Raw genomic sequence first — 23,272 nt, 5'->3', positions numbered from 1 at the left:
AGTAACATCTAGACTAGCGTTTGTCCAAACTGGGCACTGTAGCCTAGTCAAGTTGACACATAACATTAACCAAGGTCCATATGAAAAACGAGAGCAAGAAAAAAGCCCCATCTTATAGAAAATCATACACAGAAGAACACAGAAGAGTCACGGGCCATAGAAACATGTATTAGGAAGATGCCTCGATGAATGATGCAGTCTTCCCTGAGAAAGAACCAGAAGCAATCCTCCTAGTGGAGGCTCAGTCGGTAATTACAGGCAGCTGCTCAGACCGTTCTGACTGAGAGTTGCTTATACTAGAGAAAACAGGATTGGGAAGCTGACAGGGCAGGAGACAATGTCCTAAGAGAGGAAGGTGCTCCTAGAGTGTCAGACCTAACGCAGGATCCTGAGTAACATGCGAGGTTAGGGCTCACAGAGAGGATGCAGAGGAGGTCAGAGGCCTTCGTGGACCGTTTCTCAAACAGGCTGGTACAGGGTGTGTGCAGGCACCACGTCAGGCTCTGGAGAGGTCAGAAAAGTTTTGTAAGACGTAGCAAGAAGAAAGAACTAGCCACAAGATTTTAACCTACCCTCCTTCCAGACATTCCTCCATCCCTGAAGCTGTCTCTGAGGGCCCCAACCTAGACTGAAGTCTCCCTCTGCTGAGTCTAAGACTGGGGATCTGTTCCTGCCATGCACCCTGTACTCTTGGTACCATGATTTGACTAGAGTGAGAGTTGAGGACTCTGTCACATCCTTCCTGATCCTTCACCTCACCCATCCCTGGCCCCCAGCTCCTTCTTCCTAGGAAAACCATAATGTTTCAGGTTTAAAGGATCCATAAAGAGTATTTAGTGTAAGAATCCCTCTATTGCTTGAATCCCTGCTATGCCATCCAGCCACAGAATTCTGTTCTAGCCTGACGCTTCAGAGATGGGACCACCCACTGCTGGGCAAATGCCAAACGGTGGGGATGAGACCGCAGAGGCTGAAAACAGAATATCTGGCCCTTTGACTCATCCTGGGAAATGCTACATTCAACCCTCAGACTATCAAGTACTGGATTTTCTTAAGGGAAAAGTCCATAAAAGGTTACCCGCCTGAAAAATGAGAGGAGCTTATTTATGTTTCCTTGCAAAAGGAATCATCCCACCAGGCCAAGAAAATTAAGGAAAACACTAGAGTTGTGTCGCCTACAATTACCCTGAAATCCTTTCAAATACCTCACACCCCTCTAGCCTCTTATCAAAAATGAATGAAATGCTGAACGATAACCCAGAATAACAAACTGTGTGTTAAAAACAACCTTCCCTAAGTCACAACATGAAATTCCAGAGGCGTAAGAAATCAAGTGGCTCCTGCCTCAGGAGTCTCTGGGCTGGCATGTGAGTGTGTGAGTGTGTGAGTGTGTGAGCGTGTGAGTGTGTGAACGTGTGAGTGTGTGAGCGTGTGAGTGTGTGCTGTTGGGACGGCTGCAGAGAATCTGGCCACGCAAGGGACTGCAGGAACAAAAGCAGGGACAAGTAGGAGCAGGTTTGAAGGCAGTGACTCTCTTGTTCTTGAAGGGCCGGCATGGGATGGGGATGTGGTCTCCAGCAGAGGAGGTGCTGCTGGAGTCCATAATCTCTCAGAGTGATTTATGGTACATCACTAAGCAGGCCCTTTGTGTTTATTTAGCCACACAGAGTTTTAGCACCTATGGTTTCAAGCCAACTATGTGAAGAGGTTATTTTTCTTACTTGTGGACTTTGCATTTTTTCACAGGAGGAGCCAAGTGGCCCCCAGAGGACCATTTTTCCAAGCACCATTTTCTGGCTGGCTCTGCCTTTCCACTATAGTCTTTCCATCACACCCAGCACCGAGCTGCTGCTTGGCCATCACCAATTCCTGAGTCTCAGAGTCATCCAGGGACTCCAAGAGCCCCCTGAAGAGGAGGGGAACCCACAGAACCATCACTCAGGGCTCCCTTCAGAACAGAGGGCAAACAATAGGCCTAGAAAAGGACAGGCCCAGAGGAGAGGCCCTGCCAGCGAGGGAAGAAGCAGACTCAGACAAACGGAACAGAGTCAACCCCTGACATTGTGCTCAGGTGTGTGTCAAGTAGAGGTGGGGGTGGGGAGAAGAGAGAAAGAATACGCACAAATTTAACACAGTCACCTCTTCCACTGGAGTGGGTTTCCCCATCTCATTTAATCTAAAGGCCCTTTCCCCACAGAGTAGGAGGCCAAATGAAGTAAAAATTGTAATATCACCCAATCCTAACCTATGAAGGAACCTTGGGCCACTTCTCTGCAGGAGGGTACACCTTCATGAACTAACTGCAAAGAGAAGAGAGGCTCTTCAGCTCCGGCCCAGAAGGAGAAGTGAGGATGGGATAAAAGCTCAGAGGGATGGCTGTTCCCAAACGCCAGAGGGAACTCAGGGCCATCAGCTATTCCAGGAACAGGAGTCGGGGGTAGGGGGAATACTGGGCTTCCTTGGCAAGGCTAAAAGCACGAGTAAGGGCCTAGCATCCTGCTCCTGCACACTCCACCCCAGGGCCTGGCATGTGGAAGGTTCTGTCACTGTGTCATGGCAGTCAGCAACAGTTGGAAGAGAGGCAGTATAGCATGGTGGTCAAGAGCACGGGCTTTGGGGGCAGCAGGATCAGCCTCTGCCACTTGTTAGCTCTATGACCTTGGGCAGTTCACTGCAGCTCTCTAAGTCCCAGGTCCCTTACCTGCAACAGTGGGGTAACAAGAGCACATGCCTCATAGGGTCATTGTAAGGAGTCAGTGCAACAGCATACTTGAAGCATTTACCCAGGAGCCATAGCAAGGGTCTAAGGTCTTAGCTGGTCTAAGGCAGCAGTGTCCTCAGCAAATGTGGAGTGAACCCAGGCTTCCTGACCCACCCTTGTGAATGACCAGTCTCCCCAACTGGCCTGCAGGAGTAGTGGGAGCAGTCTGCTCCAGGTGGAGGCAATAAAGGGACACACTGAAGGTAAATTAAAAAAAACGTAATATAACTAAGAAACAGTCTGCTTTTTATGATCACCATGCCAGCAACTCAAAACAATATCAGTGATAGAACATTCTTCCCCACTGGGGTGGACCACACCACTGCCACCTCCCATTGCCACACCACTGCCCGACAGTCAACTCCTTCCTTAGATGTTTCTTGTATTTCTTCCCTTGGCCCCCTTAGCATCACATAGAGGCTTTGGTACACAAAGTTGTTGCTGGGCCTGTGACCCGGGACAAGGCCCTTAACTAGTCTGGGCTCCTTTATCTCATTTAAAATGAAGCAGTGGTACTAGATGATATCACTCTCACAGCCCACAGTCCTACAACTAACAGGATCAGGTGCACTTCCCCACGGCTCAGGGGCCTGATCCAAACCAGCTTCCCATGCCCCAGGGGAACCTAAGCACGAGGAAGGTGCTGAGGCAAGGTCAAGGCCGCTGGGGGCCTTCAGGTTCTCCCTCGCACCTCGTGTCCCCCTCACAGTAACGCTGCTGTGTGGCTCAACGTGCTGTGGCTCAGAGGCCCCACCTCCAGAACAAAACTAACATCATGCATCCCACGTCCCCCACACTGGCTGAGAGCTCCTACTCACAGGAGTGTTTGCAGTGGGCTCTATAAACAGGGCACGTGGCTGGGATGAAGTGCCCCAGGTGAGGAGGTGTAAGGGGACATTACAATCTAACCAGCCTGTCTAAATAATTTCTCTCTGTGGAACCTAAAATGGCCATGCACAGTGCACCATTGTCTGAAGCAATGACCTCTTCCTTCCCACACAGACAGAAACCGAGGAGTGGAGGAAAACAAGATATAAATTCTACTGAAGACATTTCTTCTAAGATGGATTGTCCCAAGATAGCATCAGCATCTTTTTTTTAACTTTTCCCCCAAAGCATCACTGACTCACATCCACTCAAATTTTAGGAAAGGCTCCATCTCTATTGACTCACACCATTAAGTGAGCTCATATGACCCTTCCACCAAGAAGAGTATGAAATGCTTCAGAGTGGTTTTGCAACGACAAGTACCGAGAAGAGGCAAGCTGTCTTCTTTCTAGTTTTTCTCAGTAATTTCATTAACCTTGATCTGACAAGCTCTGTTCTTTAAGGACAAGAGATAATAAATAAAAATTCAGGTGAGAAGGAAGGAGGGGGCACAGGCCAAGGGGAAACAGAAGAGAGATTTTTTAAATTTGTCAAATGAAGTATCATAACTTCACTTTGCATTCCCCCAAACACTAACATTGCATGTGTGAGTGTGTTTATAAGATACATACCCTCCTACTTTCAAAGCCATTTTACAAATAAACACAGACTGAGGACCCTCAGACCAAAGCAGAGACTGTAGCTGACTTCTAGCAAATTAGAAGGAGCTAATTATAATACTTGGGTAGGATCTTTGATTTCAGTTTTTTAGCAGCAAAGGCCAAAAGGTAAACATTGGGACACATGGTTTTGCTATCAACACCAAAAAGCATACAAACTCACCTACAGAAACAAAACCTTTGCAGGCTGAGCAAGTTCCAGAGGCTGGATCGTACACCCACACCCGTCCCACCCCACCACTACACCTCTGTGTTCCAAGCAGACAACGTGGGGTGAAGGAGCCAGGCAACCAGGAAAGCTAATTTTAAAACAGGGTAAAAATGAACTGCAGGGCTAGGCTCTCTGGGGCCTCCAAACGTGTTTATGGCTCCTCTCTGCAAAGTGAAAACTTGAGAAAGGCTTTTGTTGCCAGGGAGAAAGCCATAGGGATGACCACTGGTCCCCATCCCCAGCTCCATTCTACTGGCCATGATTGACCAAGACACCTGCAAGAGATAGATGGGCAGACATCCAAAAGGCCAGTTATAGAAATAAACATCAAGAGTTTGTTTTTATATAGATATTTTAAATGCACACAAGCCCAGACCCGTCCGCGGCTGCTAACGTTAGTGGATTACTCATTCTTCCTCCCAATCACGTCAGTGTGAGGTTCCAGGTGGCTGTGGGGTATTTGCTTACAACGGCTACCGCTGGTTTCCCTGAGAGCTGTTTATTTTTCCAGACCTCAGGTCATTACATCACCCCGTGGTTTCTGGGCAGGCGGGTTTAGGGGGTGGGGATCCAGCCAGGAGGAGCAGTTGCCTCAGTGACCCCAAATCCCAATCATGGCAGCAGCTATCCCAGCAGGAGCGTCCCCAGTGAGGGAACAGCAATCCATAATGCAGCCAAGGGGCCCAAAGCAGGCCTAAAGAAGCACCGCTCTGACGATGGCAGGTAAGGGCAGGGATGCTATGAACGGCTTACCTGTGACATGGATGGTGAACTGGGCAAACACTCTCATGTACGAGGAGACAGGGGCCATTTTCATGGCAGAACTTATAAGAAATGCATTTCCACCTTGCGTCCCCGTTCACGGCTCTGGCTCCAGGGAGCATAGTTACCATGAGCTGCTGCATTGACTGAGGCACAGAAGGCAGGTCTGCCAGGCAAAAAGACAAGGGAGGAAAGGCACAGTCCTTTTGGATTTAACACACAGGGCCAGGTTCTAGGGCCTTCTTGAAGTGTCAGATCAGATTATGAAAGAAGTTAACTAGAAAAGATGGAGATAAAGGAAAGAAAGAGACAGGGAAGGAGGAAGGAAGTCAAATGATCCCACTAGAGGCTCCAAGAGTTAACCACGCCAGGGCAGACGGAAGGGCCTACGTGCCTCGAGGGCGTTGCCACGCTGCACAAAGAGAAGAGTTAAGGCTCACAACCATATTTCCTGAGAGATAGTATTTTCCGAGGAGAAAGCACAGAGTTTTGTCACACAGGAAAAAAAAGACTTTTATAAATCCCAGCTGTAGGAAAGTGTCCACATATAGCAAAATTAGAAGCAGTGAGAAACGGGATGAAGAATGAGACAAAGCCTAGTTTTTGTCATTTCTTTAATCGCTTTACTCTCTTCTATAAAATGTAGATGATTAAAAATTTTTTTAATTCTCGCTATACTAAGAAATGCCTTGGTAGCTAGCCCCCAAAACAAAAAACTCAGCAATGGTTCCTATTTGCTTATAAAAGCAGAACAGAGTCGCTGGCCAACATCATGTACGAGAAGATGCTTGCTCTCAAGTTCCAGGGTGTTAGCTGGCCAGGTACAATGTCTTTCTGAGTGCACGAAGAACTCCTGTGGCAACAGAGGCGAGAATCACAGAGAAGAAGTCCAAAGACGTAGAGCTGTCAACGCTGAAGCCGCCAAGTACTCAAAAGGCGACACTGACCACGGTGAACACATGACAAAGTCTTAAAAACAAAACCTCCAGGAGGAGAGAAGGAGACAGGATAAGTCTGCAGGCATATGTGTCATGTTATTGCAAAACTTCAGCTGCCCAGTGGAACCTTTCCAACATCAACAGTCCCCAGGCCAGAAAACAAACCTGGCGTCACAGGGTCTGTGTGTGAAAGAAGGATGTTTGGGGTGTAAAAGAAACTGGGATGGCCTTTGTGCCTCTGAGAGAAAGCTGTGAAGAAGAGCTCTCACCCAGACGGGCTTCTCCAAGTCCTACTTCAACCTCCCCAGAGATGGGGACTGGAGCTCACCTGAACCCAGAATCTTCCAGCAAACTCTAATGGGAAACTATCTCTGGGGCTTGACCCAGAGGCTCCAGTCCATACGAGTCAACTGCCCAGACATGAGTTATCATTAAAGTGTATCTAACTTCTCATCAAACCAAATGAGATAATGTGAAAAGTGGCCAGCACAGGACATAAAGATGTTCCATCAAGAGTCGCCATTGTGGGATTTTTTTAGGCATTTATGGTGCACCTACTATGTGCTAGGCATTTTATATATATATATATATATATATATATATATATATATACTGTTGCATCCTTAGAAAAATCCTGCAAGGCACTAATAACTTTATTTTACATATAAGGAAATCAAGGCTCAGCGTAGTTAATTAATTTTCTCAAGGTCACCCAGCCTCTCGGTGAGAAGCTAGCATTGGAAGCCAGGTCTATAGGTTAGTCTCATACCAAAGTCCATGCTCTTGCCATTACAAGGTTTCTCTCTTATATATACAAAGGATTACCTACCCACTGCTTACGAAAGCCAAACCTCAGGATGCTTCCTTGGTCACCCATTTGTGAGAGCACGCGTCAGAACAGAATGTTAAAGCTTGACAAAGGCTAACGTGTAACGTGAGATGACGAAGAGCTATGTGAGCTGCCTGAAGAGTCCCTGTGCTGATGCAGGCTTCCCTGGGCACAGTAGGAAACATCTCAGGAGGCACATCCCCGACTTCTGTGTGGTCTATGAGAGGGACCAGACAAATTTCAGAGAGACACCTCCATCCCATCCAAATGCTTCTACTTCAATCCTAGATGCCAGGGGCCAGCAAACTTTTTTCTTTAAAGAGTCAGACAGTAAATATTTTTAAAATATTTAAATGTGATGGTCTCTGTCACAACTATTCAACTCTCCTGTTGCAGAACAAAAACAGCCTAGACAATACGTAAATAAAGAGGTGTGACTGTGTTCCAATAAAACTTTATTTGCAAAAACAGGCAGGTGGCCATTTGCCAACCCCTGCTATATGCCTTTGTGATACCATGTCTCTTACACACAATGACATCAAAAAGATGGACAGGCACTCAGTATTACCACTTGATCATGATGGTGTCAAGTGAGAAAGTCCCCAGTTTACAAGGAAATTTCTAAGGCATCAATGTCTGATAATTACCGCTGGTCTCAGTTTCTCCTAGGGAAACTTTAGGTCCCCCCCAACTATCCTGTCCTACACACTATCCTCACAGACATAACCAGAGCCAACCAGGGAAAAATAAAGGTGGCCAGGGGCCGGCCCCGTGGCTTAGCGGTGAAGTGCGTGCGCTCCGCTGCTGGCGGCCCGGGTTCGGATCCCAGGCGCGCACCGACGCACCGCTCTCCGGCCTTGCTGATGCCGCGTCCCACATACAGCAACTAGAAGGATGTGCAGCTATGACATACAACTATCTACTGGGGCTTTGGGGAAAATAAATAAATAAATAAATAAAATTAAAGGTGGCCGGGTCACTCCAACAAAAGGAAGGTGGTTGTACCTGCCTGGAAACCATTTCTCAACATGACCCCATACTAATCCAATTGGAAACTATATAGGGGAAGTAGGAATGGAAAGCAGAAGAAATGAAGTGGAAGCAAACATTATGAACCACTTGACATGGCCACTTCACCACACTCAAGAGACTACAGCTCAAGAAGACAGGCACTCTCTTCCCAAGGATATGTAGTTTTCTATAGCACCACCACTTACTAGCTGTGACCCAGGACAAGTTACCTCCTCTCTCTCAGCCTCCGACTCTTTGTCTGTAGGATGGAGACGATAACAATACTCATACGGTTACAGTGAAGCTCAAATGAGATAACACATGTAAAGTTATACAGGACCTGACACGAACTAGCTATGACGACAGTGATGATTCTGATTTTGCTGCTGATGATGATCTTTTCTCCTCTATCCTTCCCCAAAGCAAACACATTGAGCTAGGTTCTACAATAGATATAATAGACAGGCAATAAAGCCCTTCCCCTCACAGAGTTTATAACCTAGGTAGAGAAATTAACCACTGGTAGATGGAAAAAAAGCAATTCATGGAAGCAATTGCTAAATGTCTAATGAATGTTGCAGGCAAAAGATGCTGTATAATTTCAGAGAGAGGCTCACCCTCACATCTACCACTTGGTTACAGAATGAGAATTAAGCCTCATACTAGGGCTCTGCAGACCTGCTAGAGGTTCAGAAAATGGGGAGACCATTTGTAGATGTCACTTCCAGGTACCACAGGCACCAAAACAACTTCTATTTGACTTAACATATTTGCCTAACAGTGATGGGGGAAAGGAGGAAGGTCTTAAGAAGAAGTCTCCTGATAGATACTTTTGCTTAGGGTGACAATCACAAAGTCTTTCCTGATTGAAGATTTCTCACTATAAGCAGTATCAATAACATTGCCATTTTTTCCTACCAATAATGATGATGATAATAAATATACGCACTTAGACTTTATCATGTACTTACTATTTATCACTTAGCCAGGCATTGGTTAAGTAGCATACAGACATTAACTCAGTTAACTTTAACCACAGTCCTTTGAGGAAAAAATCATGATCCCAGATGAGAACTGAGGCTCAGGGGGATAATTTGACTTGATCTAGTCCCTCACTAAGTGTTAGAGCCAGAAAGTAAAGCCAGGTTTCACGGATTCCAAAGCCTGGGCTTCAACCACACAACTGGTCTGAAAAAGACTCTGGCCCATGGGAGTTCACATGGTCTCCTTCCCACCCCACCGTCCCACACCTCCTCCAGCTTTACTCAAACAGGGAACCAAACATATGCAAAGGTACTGACCAGCCCAAGTCACAGAGAAAATCAACCAATGCTGTATGGATTCACCTCGTGGTCCAAATCATCCCACACACTCTAGTGCCCACACCACCACCTTTACCACAGAACTGGCATACAGATAAACCTGAAGGGGGCCAAGGATGGCATACTTGTTGATTGACGGTCATGTAAAAGTGCCTGCCCCTTGACAGGGATATATCTTTTGTTTGTAGACCTTGCTATCTATAAGGAAAAGATGATATGGCTAAATTCAACAGCCAGGCATAAATTACGCTGAGTGGCACTTCTCACAATGAAGTCTCAGGCTGAAAGAAGAATGATGCCCTCCTGATAGAGGTAAAGATTGGGTTGTTCATGTATTTTCCTGTCGATGGACATCTGGTCCTTACTGATGGTATATGGACTTTATTGATTTTGGTCTTCATTGATGGTAAATGAATGTTACAAATAAGTCCTACAAATCTGATCAGTCTTCAAAACTTATCACCTTTCTACAAGGGGTTCAGCCAGTACCAAAACCTGACCACTAGCAAGACCCTCAAAAGATCAGACCAGAAAAGACACGAGTATAAGCAGCTATTTAGAGCCTTAAAAACACATAGAACCGGGGCCAGCCCCGTGGCTTAGCGGTGAACTGCGCGCGCTCCGCTACTGGCGGCCCGGGTTCGGATCCCGGGCGCGCGCTGACGCACCGCTTGTCCAGCCATGCTGAGGCAGCGACCCAAATACACCAAATAGAAGGATGTGCAACTATGACATACAACTATCTACTGGGGCTTTGGGGAAAAAAAAAAAAGGAGGGGGATAGGCAATAGATATTAGCTCAGAGCCGGTCTTCCTCAGCAAAAAGAGGAGGATTAGCATGGATGTTAGCTCAGGGCTGATCTTCCTCACACATACACACAAAAAAACCACATAGAACCAAGTCTCTTGAGGCTTGAAGTCCAACTTCTGTATGTCCAGCCATTCTTCTTTCAAACTCTTCGGCATGGCATGTAGAAGTCAATTAAAATATTAAAACATACAGTCAAAAGTTTTTTACCTAAAGGCGTTAAGATATTCCTGAGATAACAACTGAAGAAAATTAAAGTTGGAAGGGATTACCTCATCTAATGTCATTTTACAGCTGTAGACATTGAAGATCAGACAGGTTAAATGACTCACCCAAGCCCACACAGCACGTAGTGATGGAGCGACCATGGGGCAACCACGGACGGACCTGGTATGTATATAATCCAAGGCAGATTATTTACCTGAATTTCTTACATTGGTGTTGTTCAGTTTGGAGTCCTTGATTACCAAGTGCTTAATCCAGAGAGTGGGAGCTGTGATTTCTGAAAAAAAAAAAAAAAAGGAGAGAGAATATGAAGTCTGGGGAAAGAGAGTATTAACTTGGAGTGTAACCTCCAGATTACTTAATAGCTTTTTTAAACATCTGAGGCATTCGAGGCTTGACCTATCTCCCTCGTTCCATATCCACTTTGTCCCAAAGCCCTCTCGCTTCCGCACAACAGAAGCTCCTCTCCCCATTAGCTCATAGGAGCCAACTGGGGCCTCCTGTGCCGGGAGGCAGAGTGGTCAGAGTCCAGAGGCGCTGAGCCACTCCATCCAGGAATAAAAATATTATCCCAGGAGGTGAGGAACATGGGCCAAGCCAAGTCTCTCTCAGCTGCTTCCTTGGAAGAAGATTTAAAGGGGATAAATCAACAAACGAACGCCAAACAAACCACAGAGACCATTTTGGAGGAAACGGCTGAGCCACAACAGATTTCAACTTGCTGAGACTCTGCCCCACGTGGGAAAGAAAGTAATGGGTCTAATGTGTGCTTCAATTCCCTTTCCAGTGGTTTCTCATTGAACAGAGGCTGAATTCCTCCATCCAGAGTGCTCCGGGGTGCCCCCAGGCTCTCCAGGGCTTGGGTCACACCGTGGACAGGTGGTGTGGGAATCCAGATGACCCTCAACAGGCTGTAGAGTGACAGGATCTTCGGCGGGCGGTTGGGGAGGTCTCCCAAGCTGACATGGTCTCCATTCTCCACCCGATCCCCCAGGGTCCCAGAGTTGCCAATGATCCAGGACCCTTGTGGATCATAGAAATGTTTGAATTTCTAGGCATAAGCACACATATGTTCCACTAAATGACCAGTTGCAAAACATATCTCACATTTCAATCCTTCTCTCTCGAGCCAAGCCTGTGCTGGGGACATCCCTAGCCACAGTACCAACCAGTGGCATAATTTATTTTTATTCCTCTGTCTCACTGTCCAGTCTTATGACCCAGGCCTGGATACACTAGGCTGAAAGCTGCTAACGAGTTGCTATATATTACACTGAGAGCCGAATCTTGTTGTCAGACTTTCTAGAAACCTCACTCTGCCAAGCTTCCTGCTCCTCCTCACGGGAACCTGGAGTACTTAGCAAAGCACACTGAAGAATGTAGGCCCTGAGAAACTCAAACACAAATCGAGGCCAGCCTTTTACACTCTAAGCTCCTCTTGTCTACTCCTCACACCTCCAGGGACATCCCGTCTCTATTTTGCCACCAGCCACCACTATGTCTCTTGACCTAGAATTTCTCCTCTCCCAAATGTCTGACTCAACTCTCAACGTCTCTAAAACTTGGCCAACCAGCTCTATTACCAGTCTCTTTCCTGCTACTTTCCTCACCAGACCCCATCCCCACCATACTCCTTCCTTTGTTCATGCCAGTCCCCTGCCTGGCTCCTCCCCCCACTTTCAAGATCCAGCCCAAGTCCCATCTATTCACAGAATCTTTTCCCAGGCCATTGTGATCTCTTTTTTCCATAAATGTCTACCACAATAAAAACTGAGACCATATAATTTAACACACAAAGCTCTCCAATAGTTGCCACTGTCTTGAGAGCAAAGGCTTCATCTCGTCTATTTCTCCTTTGACTTCCAGAAGCCTAGCACAGAGCTGGGCACAGAGTAGGAACTTAGAAGTGCTGGTTCATTTACTAAAGGGACACTGCCGGCCTGACTGTGTCTCTCAGCCATGGCCCCTTGGTCTTGGCAGCTCCAAGGATCTGTTCAAGCCATGTTATTGTTGGACACCAGCAGCCAGGCAGGAAGTCTGTCAAGAACAGAGGGCCTTTCCAGAAGTGGAGAGTGTACCAGTTCCTGGGAGGGTTTGCATTTTTTAAAAGGTTAAAACAACCCAGCTTAAACTGGGTAAAATTGAAATTAAAAAAGAAAAATATATAATAATAAAGGTTAAACAAACATCCGAAGGAAAGACTTTCCCCAAATCTGAACACAGATGGTGGAATTCGAGTCGGAAGTGATACAAGAGCTTACCATCTCCGTCGAACACCGGCTGAGTCTCCATCGTGGGTGTCGGCTTAGACCCGTCATCTGAATTGAGCGTTAAAAAGAATCGAAAAGAGACTACCATTATTGAGGTAAATACTATCTACTCTCCAGCACTGTTGAATGGTTGGGGTTTGCACATGGCCCGGCCAAGTCCCAGTGAAAAGACCAAAGAGAAAGAAAAGGAAGAAGAAAGAACAAGAAGGAAAGAGAACCATAGAGAAACACCAACAGTAAGACAAATTCAGGTGTGTGCTCGCCATCCCACGGAAGGGAGCTATATTGTCATGGCTTTGGAGGATACTTTCTCACAAATTTGGGTGCACCAGCATGGGTCTGTCAGCCCTTGTTCCTCCCCACAGGAAAGGTGGGAGAGCCATCTTCCCCAGAGGCACTGAGTTTTGGCCTGGCTTGTTGGGACAAGGTCAGCACACTTGTGACATGAAATTCTGGCATCTCCAGCTCCTTCCTGCCCTCTTGTGAAAGGTACCAGCCCAGTACCTTTCCAGTGGCCCTCATTGAAGAGCTAAAGGAACACAAAAGAATGTGGTGCTATTCCCTCCCAACTTCCTAGCTATTTCTCCATCCTAATTTACAAATAATGAGGAGGCAGGAAGGACCATTCTCTCCTCAGCACGCGGGGCTGAAGAGAATCAGGAATCCTTAGAATACTTGTAACTGTGAAACAGGATGCACCCCAATTCCCTGTGAGAGGTGGAGGCAAACGAAACGAAAGGGAACGTGGGAAATTGCACCCTGGATTTGTTTTGAAATTTCCAACATAGCTGATGGGAGCAGGGAGTTCCCAATAACAAAGTCCTAACACTTATTGTCCTAGTAGTGTTGGCAGCTGTCTCTGCAGAGCAAGAACCTCTGCAGGTCAGGAGTGAGTGCAGACTTTATCTATCTTCCAGGACTTAGTTATCTTCACTAAAATGAAACCTTAGTTCAGAGCAGTGTTTCTCAACTTTTTTTTCATTATTGCCCACCTAAGGGCATTTTTAGACTTTGTTTTCCTAATCACCTTCCTAATGAAACTGTAATAACACAGATACACTGTATATCTCTTTATGTACTGTATGTATATCTGTGCTTTATATGTAAAAAGAGCAAGGGTTCTTTTGCCCCCCAAGAACCAATTTTTGCCTCACTGGTGAAAGCTGGGAGCAGGTATCTTTGCCCCCAATGAGAATGCATAGTTTAGAGATTTCTGTTTTCTCCCTCAGCAAGAGAGGGAAGGAGAGCTCTGTGGTCTGAGACAGTTTGATGATTACACCACCCCTCTCTTCCCAAGACCTCTAGAGGTCTTTTAGAACTGAAGGCTATATTCTCCAAGCATTAACTATTTATGAAGAATGCGAGTTCTCGGATAGTCTCTGCGACGCCAGTCAGATCATCAATAATAACAACCCTCCACCATTCGGAGCTCCCAGAACCTTTGGCCGACTTCCCCACATCTTATCGGGGGAGGGAGAAAGAACACAGAGTCCTGATCCCTTTTTTGTGCCAACACCTCACCCTTGGGATCTTAAGATGCGAGAGCTATGGAGACCCTAGCCCCTGCTGGAGGCTGAGACCAGCAATCTGACAGCTGTTGACACCTGACCCTGCTATTATTCTCCTGGGCTGACACCAAGACCCAACTCCCACAGGGGCCAAGGCCATCCCGAACTACCTGACAATCACCCCAAGGAATGAGACGTAGTAGGAAGAGAAGAGTAACCATGCTGGCTATCTTATTCGCCTCAAACTGGAGCCCCAAACAGGCACGTTTTGACGCCAGACTCTAAGTTTGAGCTGGAAGTCATTGAGTGAGAATAAACACGGAACAGAGCTACACAATGTCATTTTTTTAATAGCATCACTTCCCCTGACTCTATTAACACCTCTTTCCGTTGAATTCAACGAACCACTGAATAAAGTCTTTTGGCAGCTGCAATGTACATTTGGTTGCTCCTGCCGGATGCAGAGTTCAGTCTAAATAGCCCAGCACAGTGTGCTCAGCCTCTCCACACAGGGTGGCTTCATTTTAGGAGTCTTAATGGTAACAAAGAAAAAGTGAGAAATCAAACATTCCCAGAGGGACAACGGTGAGAAGCCAAGTGCAAAAGGGCTTATGCAATATTTTAATATTCAATTAAAATCCCCCCATATTCCAAGAGCTCCATCTCTCTCTGGAGCAAGATAACAGAAAACCTTCTGTTTATTTCTCCCATCATCCAGATGAGAGTCTGGGATGGCCCATCTGCTCCAGCGGTTGCAAAGACAGTCCGTTGCTCAAGGAGAGCAAGGAGGGTTTCCAGTCTCCCGGGGAAGTTTTGCACTTCTGCAGGTCGAGGACCTCCACGATTGCCCAGATGCAGGCCCAGAAGCCCACAGAGCATGAAGCCACGTGCAGGGAGTGAATCTTCCTGCAGGGTAGGGTCACCGAGGGTGAAGAGATACAGCTGCACTGCCAGAATGGAGGCCCCAGATGTCAATCTTTATGAAGTGAGAAAAGACAAGGTGCCCTGCTGCCAGGAGAGCCACCTGTGAAATCCAGCATGCCCAGAGGATGGAAGCCAAGCCAAAGCCAACAGGACCCTCTGACCATCATCTCCGGGCACCTGGGCACCTGGCTTCCAATCCAGCAAACAAGCGCGCCCTTCTACCAAACACAGGTCCGAGGCCTGCGTCCAAGGTCCACATCAGTTCTGCTTCCTGGCAAGCCTTGGGGCAGTACCAGGCCCCACACAGGGCCCTGGGGAAAGAGAAAAGCTTCCACATGTGCCCCCAGCCTCCCAGTCTCCAGTGGGGTCACACTCCAGATCCCACTTTTACATCCAATAAGCTGCATAACTTGAACCCCTCACTTTTCTTCTCTTGGTAGTAATATCTTCTCTTCTAAAAATGAAGGCTGCCTGCCTCCCCGGCCTCAGAACCGCTGTGTAGGTGTAAAAAACTTGAAAGGCCTCTTAAAGAGATATAATACCATGAGTGCTAAACCGTCTTATCTAACTGCTTACTTTTAAAATTGGATTTGAAAATTAAAATCCTATCAAAGTTTTAAATTAAAAAATTAAGTAAACTTTACAACTCAGTAAGAAGACAAACAACCTGATTTTAAAACGGGCAAAATATTTTGAAAGACGTCTCACCAAAGAAGATGCATGGATGGGTAATAAATACATAAAAAGATGCTCAACATCATTAATTGCTAGGAAAATGCAAATTAGAACCACAAAGAGATACCACTACACACCTCCTAGAATGGCTAAAACTTTAAAAATAGAAAATACCAAGCGTTGACAAGGATGTGGGGAAATGGAAACCCTTGTTCATTGCTGGTGGGAATGCAAAATTGGGTAGCCACTTTGGAAAAGAGTTTGGCAATGTCTTTAAAAAGTTAAACATAAACTTAGAAATAAACATAAACCAGAAATTCCCCTCCTGGGAATCTATCCAAGAAAAAGAAAAACATGTCCACCCAAAGACATGTACACAAATATTCATAGCAGCATTATTCACAATAGCCTCAAACTGGAAACAACCCAAGCGTTTGTCAACTGGTGAATAGATAAACAAACTGTGATACACCCATATAATGGAATATTATTCAGCAATTAAAAGGAAAATTACTAAAACCTATGACAAGATAGATGAACCTCAAAAACATTATACTAAATGAAAGACGCCTGTGCAAATACTATGTATTGTATCATTCCATTTATATGAAAAGCCTAGTAAAGCAAATCTGTAGAGACAGAAAGCAGATCCACGGTTGCAAGGACTAGAGGAGGGAGTGGGGTATAACTGTAAATGGGTACAAGGTTTCTTTTTGGGCTGACGGAAACATTCTCTGGTAATGGTTGCACAACTCAATAACTGTACTAAATTCGTTGAATTGTACATTTACAGTGGGTAAATTTTATGGTATGCAACTATACTTCAATAAAGCTGTTAAAACAAAAGAGGGGGTAGTGTCAAAGCTGTCACAGATAAATCATCAGGCACAGCAGTTAGATTATTTGAGTGATCCTTAATTTGGGTTGAAGACTTCCATATATTTTAAAGAAAAATACATCTGAATCTCAGTTAACATACATGCACATGATGATTTGATACCTGGTGTTTATCCTTGGTGATTCTTTTGGACCTCAAATAGTAAGATTTCATTTCTCTTTAATACCATAATACTCTTTTAGACCAAGGAGAAGATGATAGAACACTGAATAAAGCCATTTCAAAGATTATCATCTTTCTTACCGGGAAAAAAAAGTAAATTTGGAAAGCTTAAAAAAAATAAATATAGCAAATCTGAGAGAATTTCTCAAGGATGATGTCAAGATCAACAATAACAACAGTAATAGCACATTTGCAACACTCACAGTTTCTGGCAAGTGGCTTTCCTCATCTATTCTCACCACAGGCCAGGGCAGAGGAAGTCGCCAGGCAGATAAAAACAGATTGAGTCTCTGTGCAAGAACGTGATTTGCTCAAGGCCCCAGAGGCATTGAGCAGCTTTGGAAACTGCCCAGCCCCAGAGCCATGGCATCTGGCCTTCCAAGATTCCCTAACCCCCAACCATGCCTCGTCCTTGCAGGTGCAGCCCCAGAAAGTCGCAGCCCCCGCACCGGCTCTGCGAGCCTATACAGACAGTGGGTTTGTGTGACAGCACAATTCCTTGCCCTGCGAGAAGGCCTGGCCCACGCACAGACAGCTGGAAGTCACTTCGACCCCCGATGACACCATTCAAAGCCGCCTCTGTTTGGCTTTTTGATTCCTGATTGACATTCGCTGGCGAGTGGAGATAAATGCTGGGCTGAGGACAATGTTGATCCGCTCTGACTATTCTCAGGGAAAGACTTTTCAGAATAACAAACAAAACAAAACAAAACCCCAAAAACATTGGTGTGCTTAAGGGACTGAATAGAGCCCAAGAAGTCCAGGGAAGCAGGGCCGGGCCTTTCAAGGGGCTGGCAAGTCCATTGAGGAGTTAATTGTTTGGGTGTACAATGAGTTTATTCTGACCACATACAAAGAGCTTTCTCTTCCAGGTCCTTCAAAAGCAAATGTGTCAAAAGAGCCAGAGGAGGAATCTGTATTAACGGCCTCTCTTGGGGTCTCCGAGACTGAGGAGCCTTGGAGAATGAGGAAAAAAGAAACCACCACCCCCATCCTGAGATTCGGAAGGTCTCTCAGTGATCCCAAGTCCTCTTTGATTCTTGGGCTCTGCCAAAACCACGTCTGTCACTGGTCACCCTCCCTCTTGTACTCATTTAGGCTGCCATTGGCCATCTTGTACAAAGACATGGAGATAAACTTCAGCCTGGTAGAACTGCTGGAAGGTTCTTGCTTTTGAAGGGACCACATTTATTCCAGAGCCACCATCCCCCCCAGCATGTGCCTCAGGGACCCAGTGTGGAAATCAAGATGACTTATTCCGGGCATCATAGGGAGACTGTTTGCAAAAGTCCCTTAAGAACCTGGCCCAAACCACACCAGGAGGAGGATGGAATGTTAGTCAACCTCACTATTTCCTGAGATACATGTCCCATGATCAACAAGGCTCAGAGACGTACTGTGAGCTGTCCCAATTCCGACTTTTGAGAACAGAACTTGTCTGGGCACATCAGGTCCTTTTCAGGACAAGAGATCAGCGTTTTACATTCCGTCTACCCACCTGCACACTCCCTCCCAAAAGAAGTGAAAACAAGCTTAAAGCCGTTTTTTGCAAGCAGTTCCCCACATCCGCAAGCTCCACATTCCCCTGAATAAGAGCAAAAATACGAGGCTGGTGAAAAAGGCAGACCAGAGATGGAAGAAGAGGAGGAGGAGGAGAGGGAAGAGGGGAGGAGGCGAAGTGGGGAGGGGGGAGGGGGAAGGGGAGAGGAGGAGGAGGATGAGGAGATGGAGGAAAGGGAGGAGGAAGAGGTGGGGGAGGAGGAGGAGGAATATGGGGAGGAGGAAGGAGAGGAGGAGGAGGAGGGGAAGGAGAAGGGGAAGGAGGAGAAGGAAGAGGCACCAGCAGCAGCAGAGTCACTTCAGGGCTGGGTTCACATAGAAGACCACGCTAATTTTTTTTTTTTCTTGGTGAGGAAGATCAGCCCTGAGCTAACATCCGCTGCCAATCCTCCTCTTTTTGCTGGACTAACATCTGTGCCCAACTTCGTCTACATTATATGTGGGATGCCACCACAGCATGGCTTGATAAGCGGTGCATAGGTCTGTGCCTAGGATCTGAACCTGCGAACCCCAGGCAGCCAAAACGGAGCACACGAATTTAACGACTATGCCACCAGGCCGGCCCCTGTACTAATTGTTTTTAACTCTTTATTTTGAGATGATTACAGATTCACAGGACGTTGCAAAAATAGTACAGAGAGGTCCCATGTACCCTTCATACAGTTTCCCCCAATAGTAACATCCTTATAGTTAACATAATTGTATAGGGAACCTATAATTATTTAGGTAACATCATTATCATACAATATTAAAATCAGGAAACTGATATTGGCATAATCCACGGACCTTATTCACATTCCGCCAGTTTTACATGTACTCATCTGTGTGTGCGTGGGGGGGAGTTCTATGCAATTTTATCCATGTGCAGATTCATGTAACCACCACTACAATCAAAATACAGAATTATTCTACCACCACAAAGATCTCCCTCATGCTATCCCTCTATAATCACACTTTCCCTCCTCCACCCCATCCTTCACCCCTGGCAACCACTAATCCTTTCTCCATCTCTATAATTTTATCATTTCTAGAATGCTATATAAATGGAATCATGCAGTATACGGCCTTTGAGGTTGGCTTTTTTCACTTTGCATAATGCCCTTGAGATCCATCCAAGTTGTCGCACATATCAACAGTTTGTTCCTTTTTATTGCTGAGTAGTATTCAATGGGATGGATGCACCACAGTTTGTTTCACCCACTGAAGCACATTTGAGTTGTTTCCATCTTTGGCTATTACAGGTAAAGCTGCTGTGATCATCCACGTACAGGTTTTTGTGTGGACATAAGTTTTCATTTCTCTGGAATAAATGCTTGGGAGTGCAATGGCTAGTAAGCATATATTTAGTGGTTTAGTTTTTTGGGTTTTTTTTTTTTTTTTTTTGCTGAGGAATATTTGCCCTGAGCTAACATGCATTGCCAATCCTCTTCTTTTTTTCTTTTTATGTTAGCTGCCACCACAGCATGGACGCTAACAGATGAGTGGTGTAGGTCTGCGCCCGGGATCCGAACCTGGGCTGCTGAAGCAGAGCATGCCGAACTTAACCACTAGGCCACCGGCGCTGGCCCTAAGTGGTTTAGTTTTTCAAGAAAGTTCCAAAATATTTTCCAGAGTGGCTGTATCGTTTTACATTCTTACCAAAAATGTATGAAAGATCCAGTTTCTCTGCAGCCTCACCAGCATTTGGTATTGTCACTATTTTTTATTTTAGCTCTTCTAATAGGTGTGTAGTGATATCTTATCATGGTCTTAACTTGCATTTCTTTATGACCAAGGATGTTCAACATCTTTTTGTGTGTTTATTTGCCCTCTGCATATTGATTTGGTGAAATGTCCATTCGTGTATTTTGTCCATTTTTAAATTGAATTGTTTTTCAACTGTTGAGTTTTTGAGAGTTCTCTATATGTTCTAGATATAAGTCCTATGTCAGATATGTGGTTTGTAAGTATTTTTCTCTCAGTCTATAGTTTTCTCATTCTCTTAACAGGATCTTTCGCAGAGCAAGTTTTTAATTTTGATTAAGTCCAACTTATCAATTTTTTTTACTTTTTACATGTGTTTGGTGTTCTAGACACCAAAGCTCTAGGTTCACCTAGCTATAGTTCTGAAGATTTTCACCTATGTTTTCTTCTAAAAGTTTTAATAGCTTTACATTTTACATTTAAGTCCAAGATCCATTTTGAATTAATTTTGTATTTAAGGTGTAAGGTTTAGGTTGAGGGTTTTTGGGTTTTTGTTTTTTCCTATGGATGTCCACTTGCTACAACACCATTTGTTGAAAGGACTGTCCTTCCTCCACTGAATTGCTTTTGCACCTTTGTCAAAAATCAGTTTACCATGTTATGTAGGCCTACTTCTGGGTTCTCTATTCTGTTCCACTGATGTACATGTCTATCCCTTGGCCAAAGCCACACTGTCTTGATTACTGTAGCATTATAAGTCTTAAAATCAGAGTATTCTGATTTCAACTCTGTGACATTCTGAAAAAGGCAAAATTGTGGAGACAGTAAAAAGATCAGTGGTTGCCAGGGGTTGGTGGGGGTGGGGGGCTGTAGGAAGGGATAAATAGGCAGAGCACAGAGGATTTTTAGGACAGTGAAAATATACTGTATGATACCATAATGGTGGACACGTCATTATACATTTGTCCATTCCCATAGAATGTACACCACCAAAAGTGAACCCTAACGTAAACTATGGACTTTGGGTGATAATGATGTGTTAGTGTAGATTCACTAATTGTAACAAATGTACCACTCTGGTGAGATGTTGATGAACGGGGAGGCTGTGCATGTGTGGGGGCAGGAGGTATATGGGAAGTCTCTGTAACTTCCTCTTAATTTTGTTGTGAACCTAAAATTGCTCTAAAAAAAATCAATCACTGGGCCCAGCCCAGGGGTGTAATGGTTTAGTTCAGCCCACTCCACTTTGGCAGCCTGGGTTTAGAGGTTCAGATCCCGGGTGCAGACCTACATCACTCATCAAGCCATGCTGTAGTGGCGACCCACATACAAAATAGAGGAATGCTGGCACAGATAGCTCAGGGCCAATCTTCCTCACCAAAAAAAAATAATTTAAAAAAAAAAGAAAATGAAATAAACATTTTTTTAAAAGAGGGAGTAACAGTATTTGTTCAGAGGAATAAAGGGAAGCTTTGGATTGAAAATTCATAAAGGGTCGGGGGGGAGTAAAACATTAAAGATCTCTTTGCCTAAAAGAAAGCAAATAAAGTGATACCTCTCACTTTATTTTTCTTTTTAAAAATTGTTTTAACTATTCTACTTCCATGGCCTTTCCAAATAGATGTTAGAATAAGCAGCCCTTGAATGTCACAGATTTCTTTCAGCAAGCACAGAATCGGTACAATGCGACCTGAGAGCAACAATTTCTCAGCCTTTACCACAGGAGCTACACGGTGCTCAGAGCTGGAGAAGGGGGGTTCAGATGTGGCCCTGAGGCCTTTCCACCCACATGCTGAAATCCCTGCCTCCCTCCAGGTTGCTTTGCCACACCTGGAACTGAACTCACTCAATCAAGGAACAGTGAGCAAATGAACACATTCGCAGTGGCCTGCCAAGCTCTGAGCTGTCTCGCCTGGACTTCAGGGGCCCCACAAAGGAACCAGGCAGAGGCATCACAAACTTGCCGGTGGACCATGCTCAGCCCAGGCAGCCTCGTCCAAGGGTCTTTCTTTACAAGCTCGGGCCATGGGAGCTACCAGCGGGGCTGTCTGGAGAAGCCACCTGCCTTCCCTCCCCTGAAGAAGTGACAGCTTCCCAGCAGCTATCAGTCTGTGCTCCCCTGGGAGGCTTACCTCCACCTGAAGATAACCTCCATAATAAGAGGCTAAGAAACATTAGAATGTGAACTCCAGGAGGGGAGCCCAGGGGTGTTATTGTCTACTCATTGCCAGATCCTCGATGACTATAATGAGCCTGGCACTTAGTAAGTTCTCAACAAATATTTGTTGAATAAAAGAACCAAGTATGAAACACCAGTGGTTACTAATAACACCAGGGACTCCTAAGAATCCATGACCAGGAGGCTTTTCCAGATCCCTAAACCCCATTTCCTCTCTGGTCCTTGGAAATGGAGATATGGTAGGGATTCAAACTCTTAGTTTGGTATCCTCCCTGCATAAACGTTCTTTCAGAGACCCTAGATTAGGGTCTGAGATGGAGGGCAGGGGGTTGAGTAGATGGAGCCAAGCTGGGGGAGCAGTTAACTGGGGGAAGGAGGGAGACATGGTGCATGCATGAGCACTCAAGCACACTCATGCACACCTCTTCTGCAACTGAACCCTCAAAGCTGGTCTACTGAGATGCCGGGCTTGGTCAGGGTGGCTCAGAGCACCAGAGAGCAGCAGCACCATGCAGTGCAGAGAGCAAAAGAGCTGCCTCTCATGCGCTTGGAACTGCTTAAGCACAGTTCTGTTTCAGCAGGCACAGCATCAGAATGAATGCTTCTCCATAGGGAAAACCAATGTGAGCAGAGGCCAACTCACAGAGGTCATCAGCTGCCCATCTCCATTCAAATCCAGCCCAGGCCAGTAAATAACCAGACTTTTGCCATCTGATGGCAATGCTGACAGATCAACTACTGATCCAGCCTCCCCTTCAGTGCTGGAGGAGAAAAAAGAGGCAGCTGGGAAGAGGTTAAAGTCATGTGAGCAGAAATGACCTTCCAGGCATAGAATGATCTGAGACAGCAGCCTTGCACACCTCATTCCGGCTTGGGGCAACGAAGCCAACCTCCTTCAGGTGTGCTAACCCCCAAGAGGGCTGAGGCTGGAAGCCACACAGTCCCCTTCATCTGGGATGCCTGCCATCCATCACCCCTACCCTAAGCACATCCCTTAGC

At 45.7% G+C, this 23,272-nt stretch overlaps 1 protein-coding gene across 1 annotated transcript in view; it reads right to left on the bottom strand.

Annotated features, from left to right (window-relative positions):
* Nucleotides 1–23,272, bottom strand: part of SMOC1 (SPARC related modular calcium binding 1) — a 143,780-nt gene that overhangs the window by 23,921 nt on the left and 96,587 nt on the right. Inside the window, exons 6-7 of the mRNA XM_058567226.1 lie at nt 12,676–12,732; nt 10,611–10,691 (exon numbers count right to left, since the gene is read on the bottom strand). Of these exons, the coding sequence (XP_058423209.1) occupies nt 10,611–10,691; nt 12,676–12,732 (138 nt within the window). The remainder of the gene's footprint in view (nt 1–10,610; nt 10,692–12,675; nt 12,733–23,272) is intronic.

Source organism: Diceros bicornis, chromosome 24, assembly GCF_020826845.1.
Source record: "Diceros bicornis minor isolate mBicDic1 chromosome 24, mDicBic1.mat.cur, whole genome shotgun sequence".
Lineage (NCBI taxonomy): Eukaryota > Metazoa > Chordata > Mammalia > Perissodactyla > Rhinocerotidae > Diceros > Diceros bicornis.
This window is presented reverse-complemented; position numbering and strand designations above follow the sequence as displayed.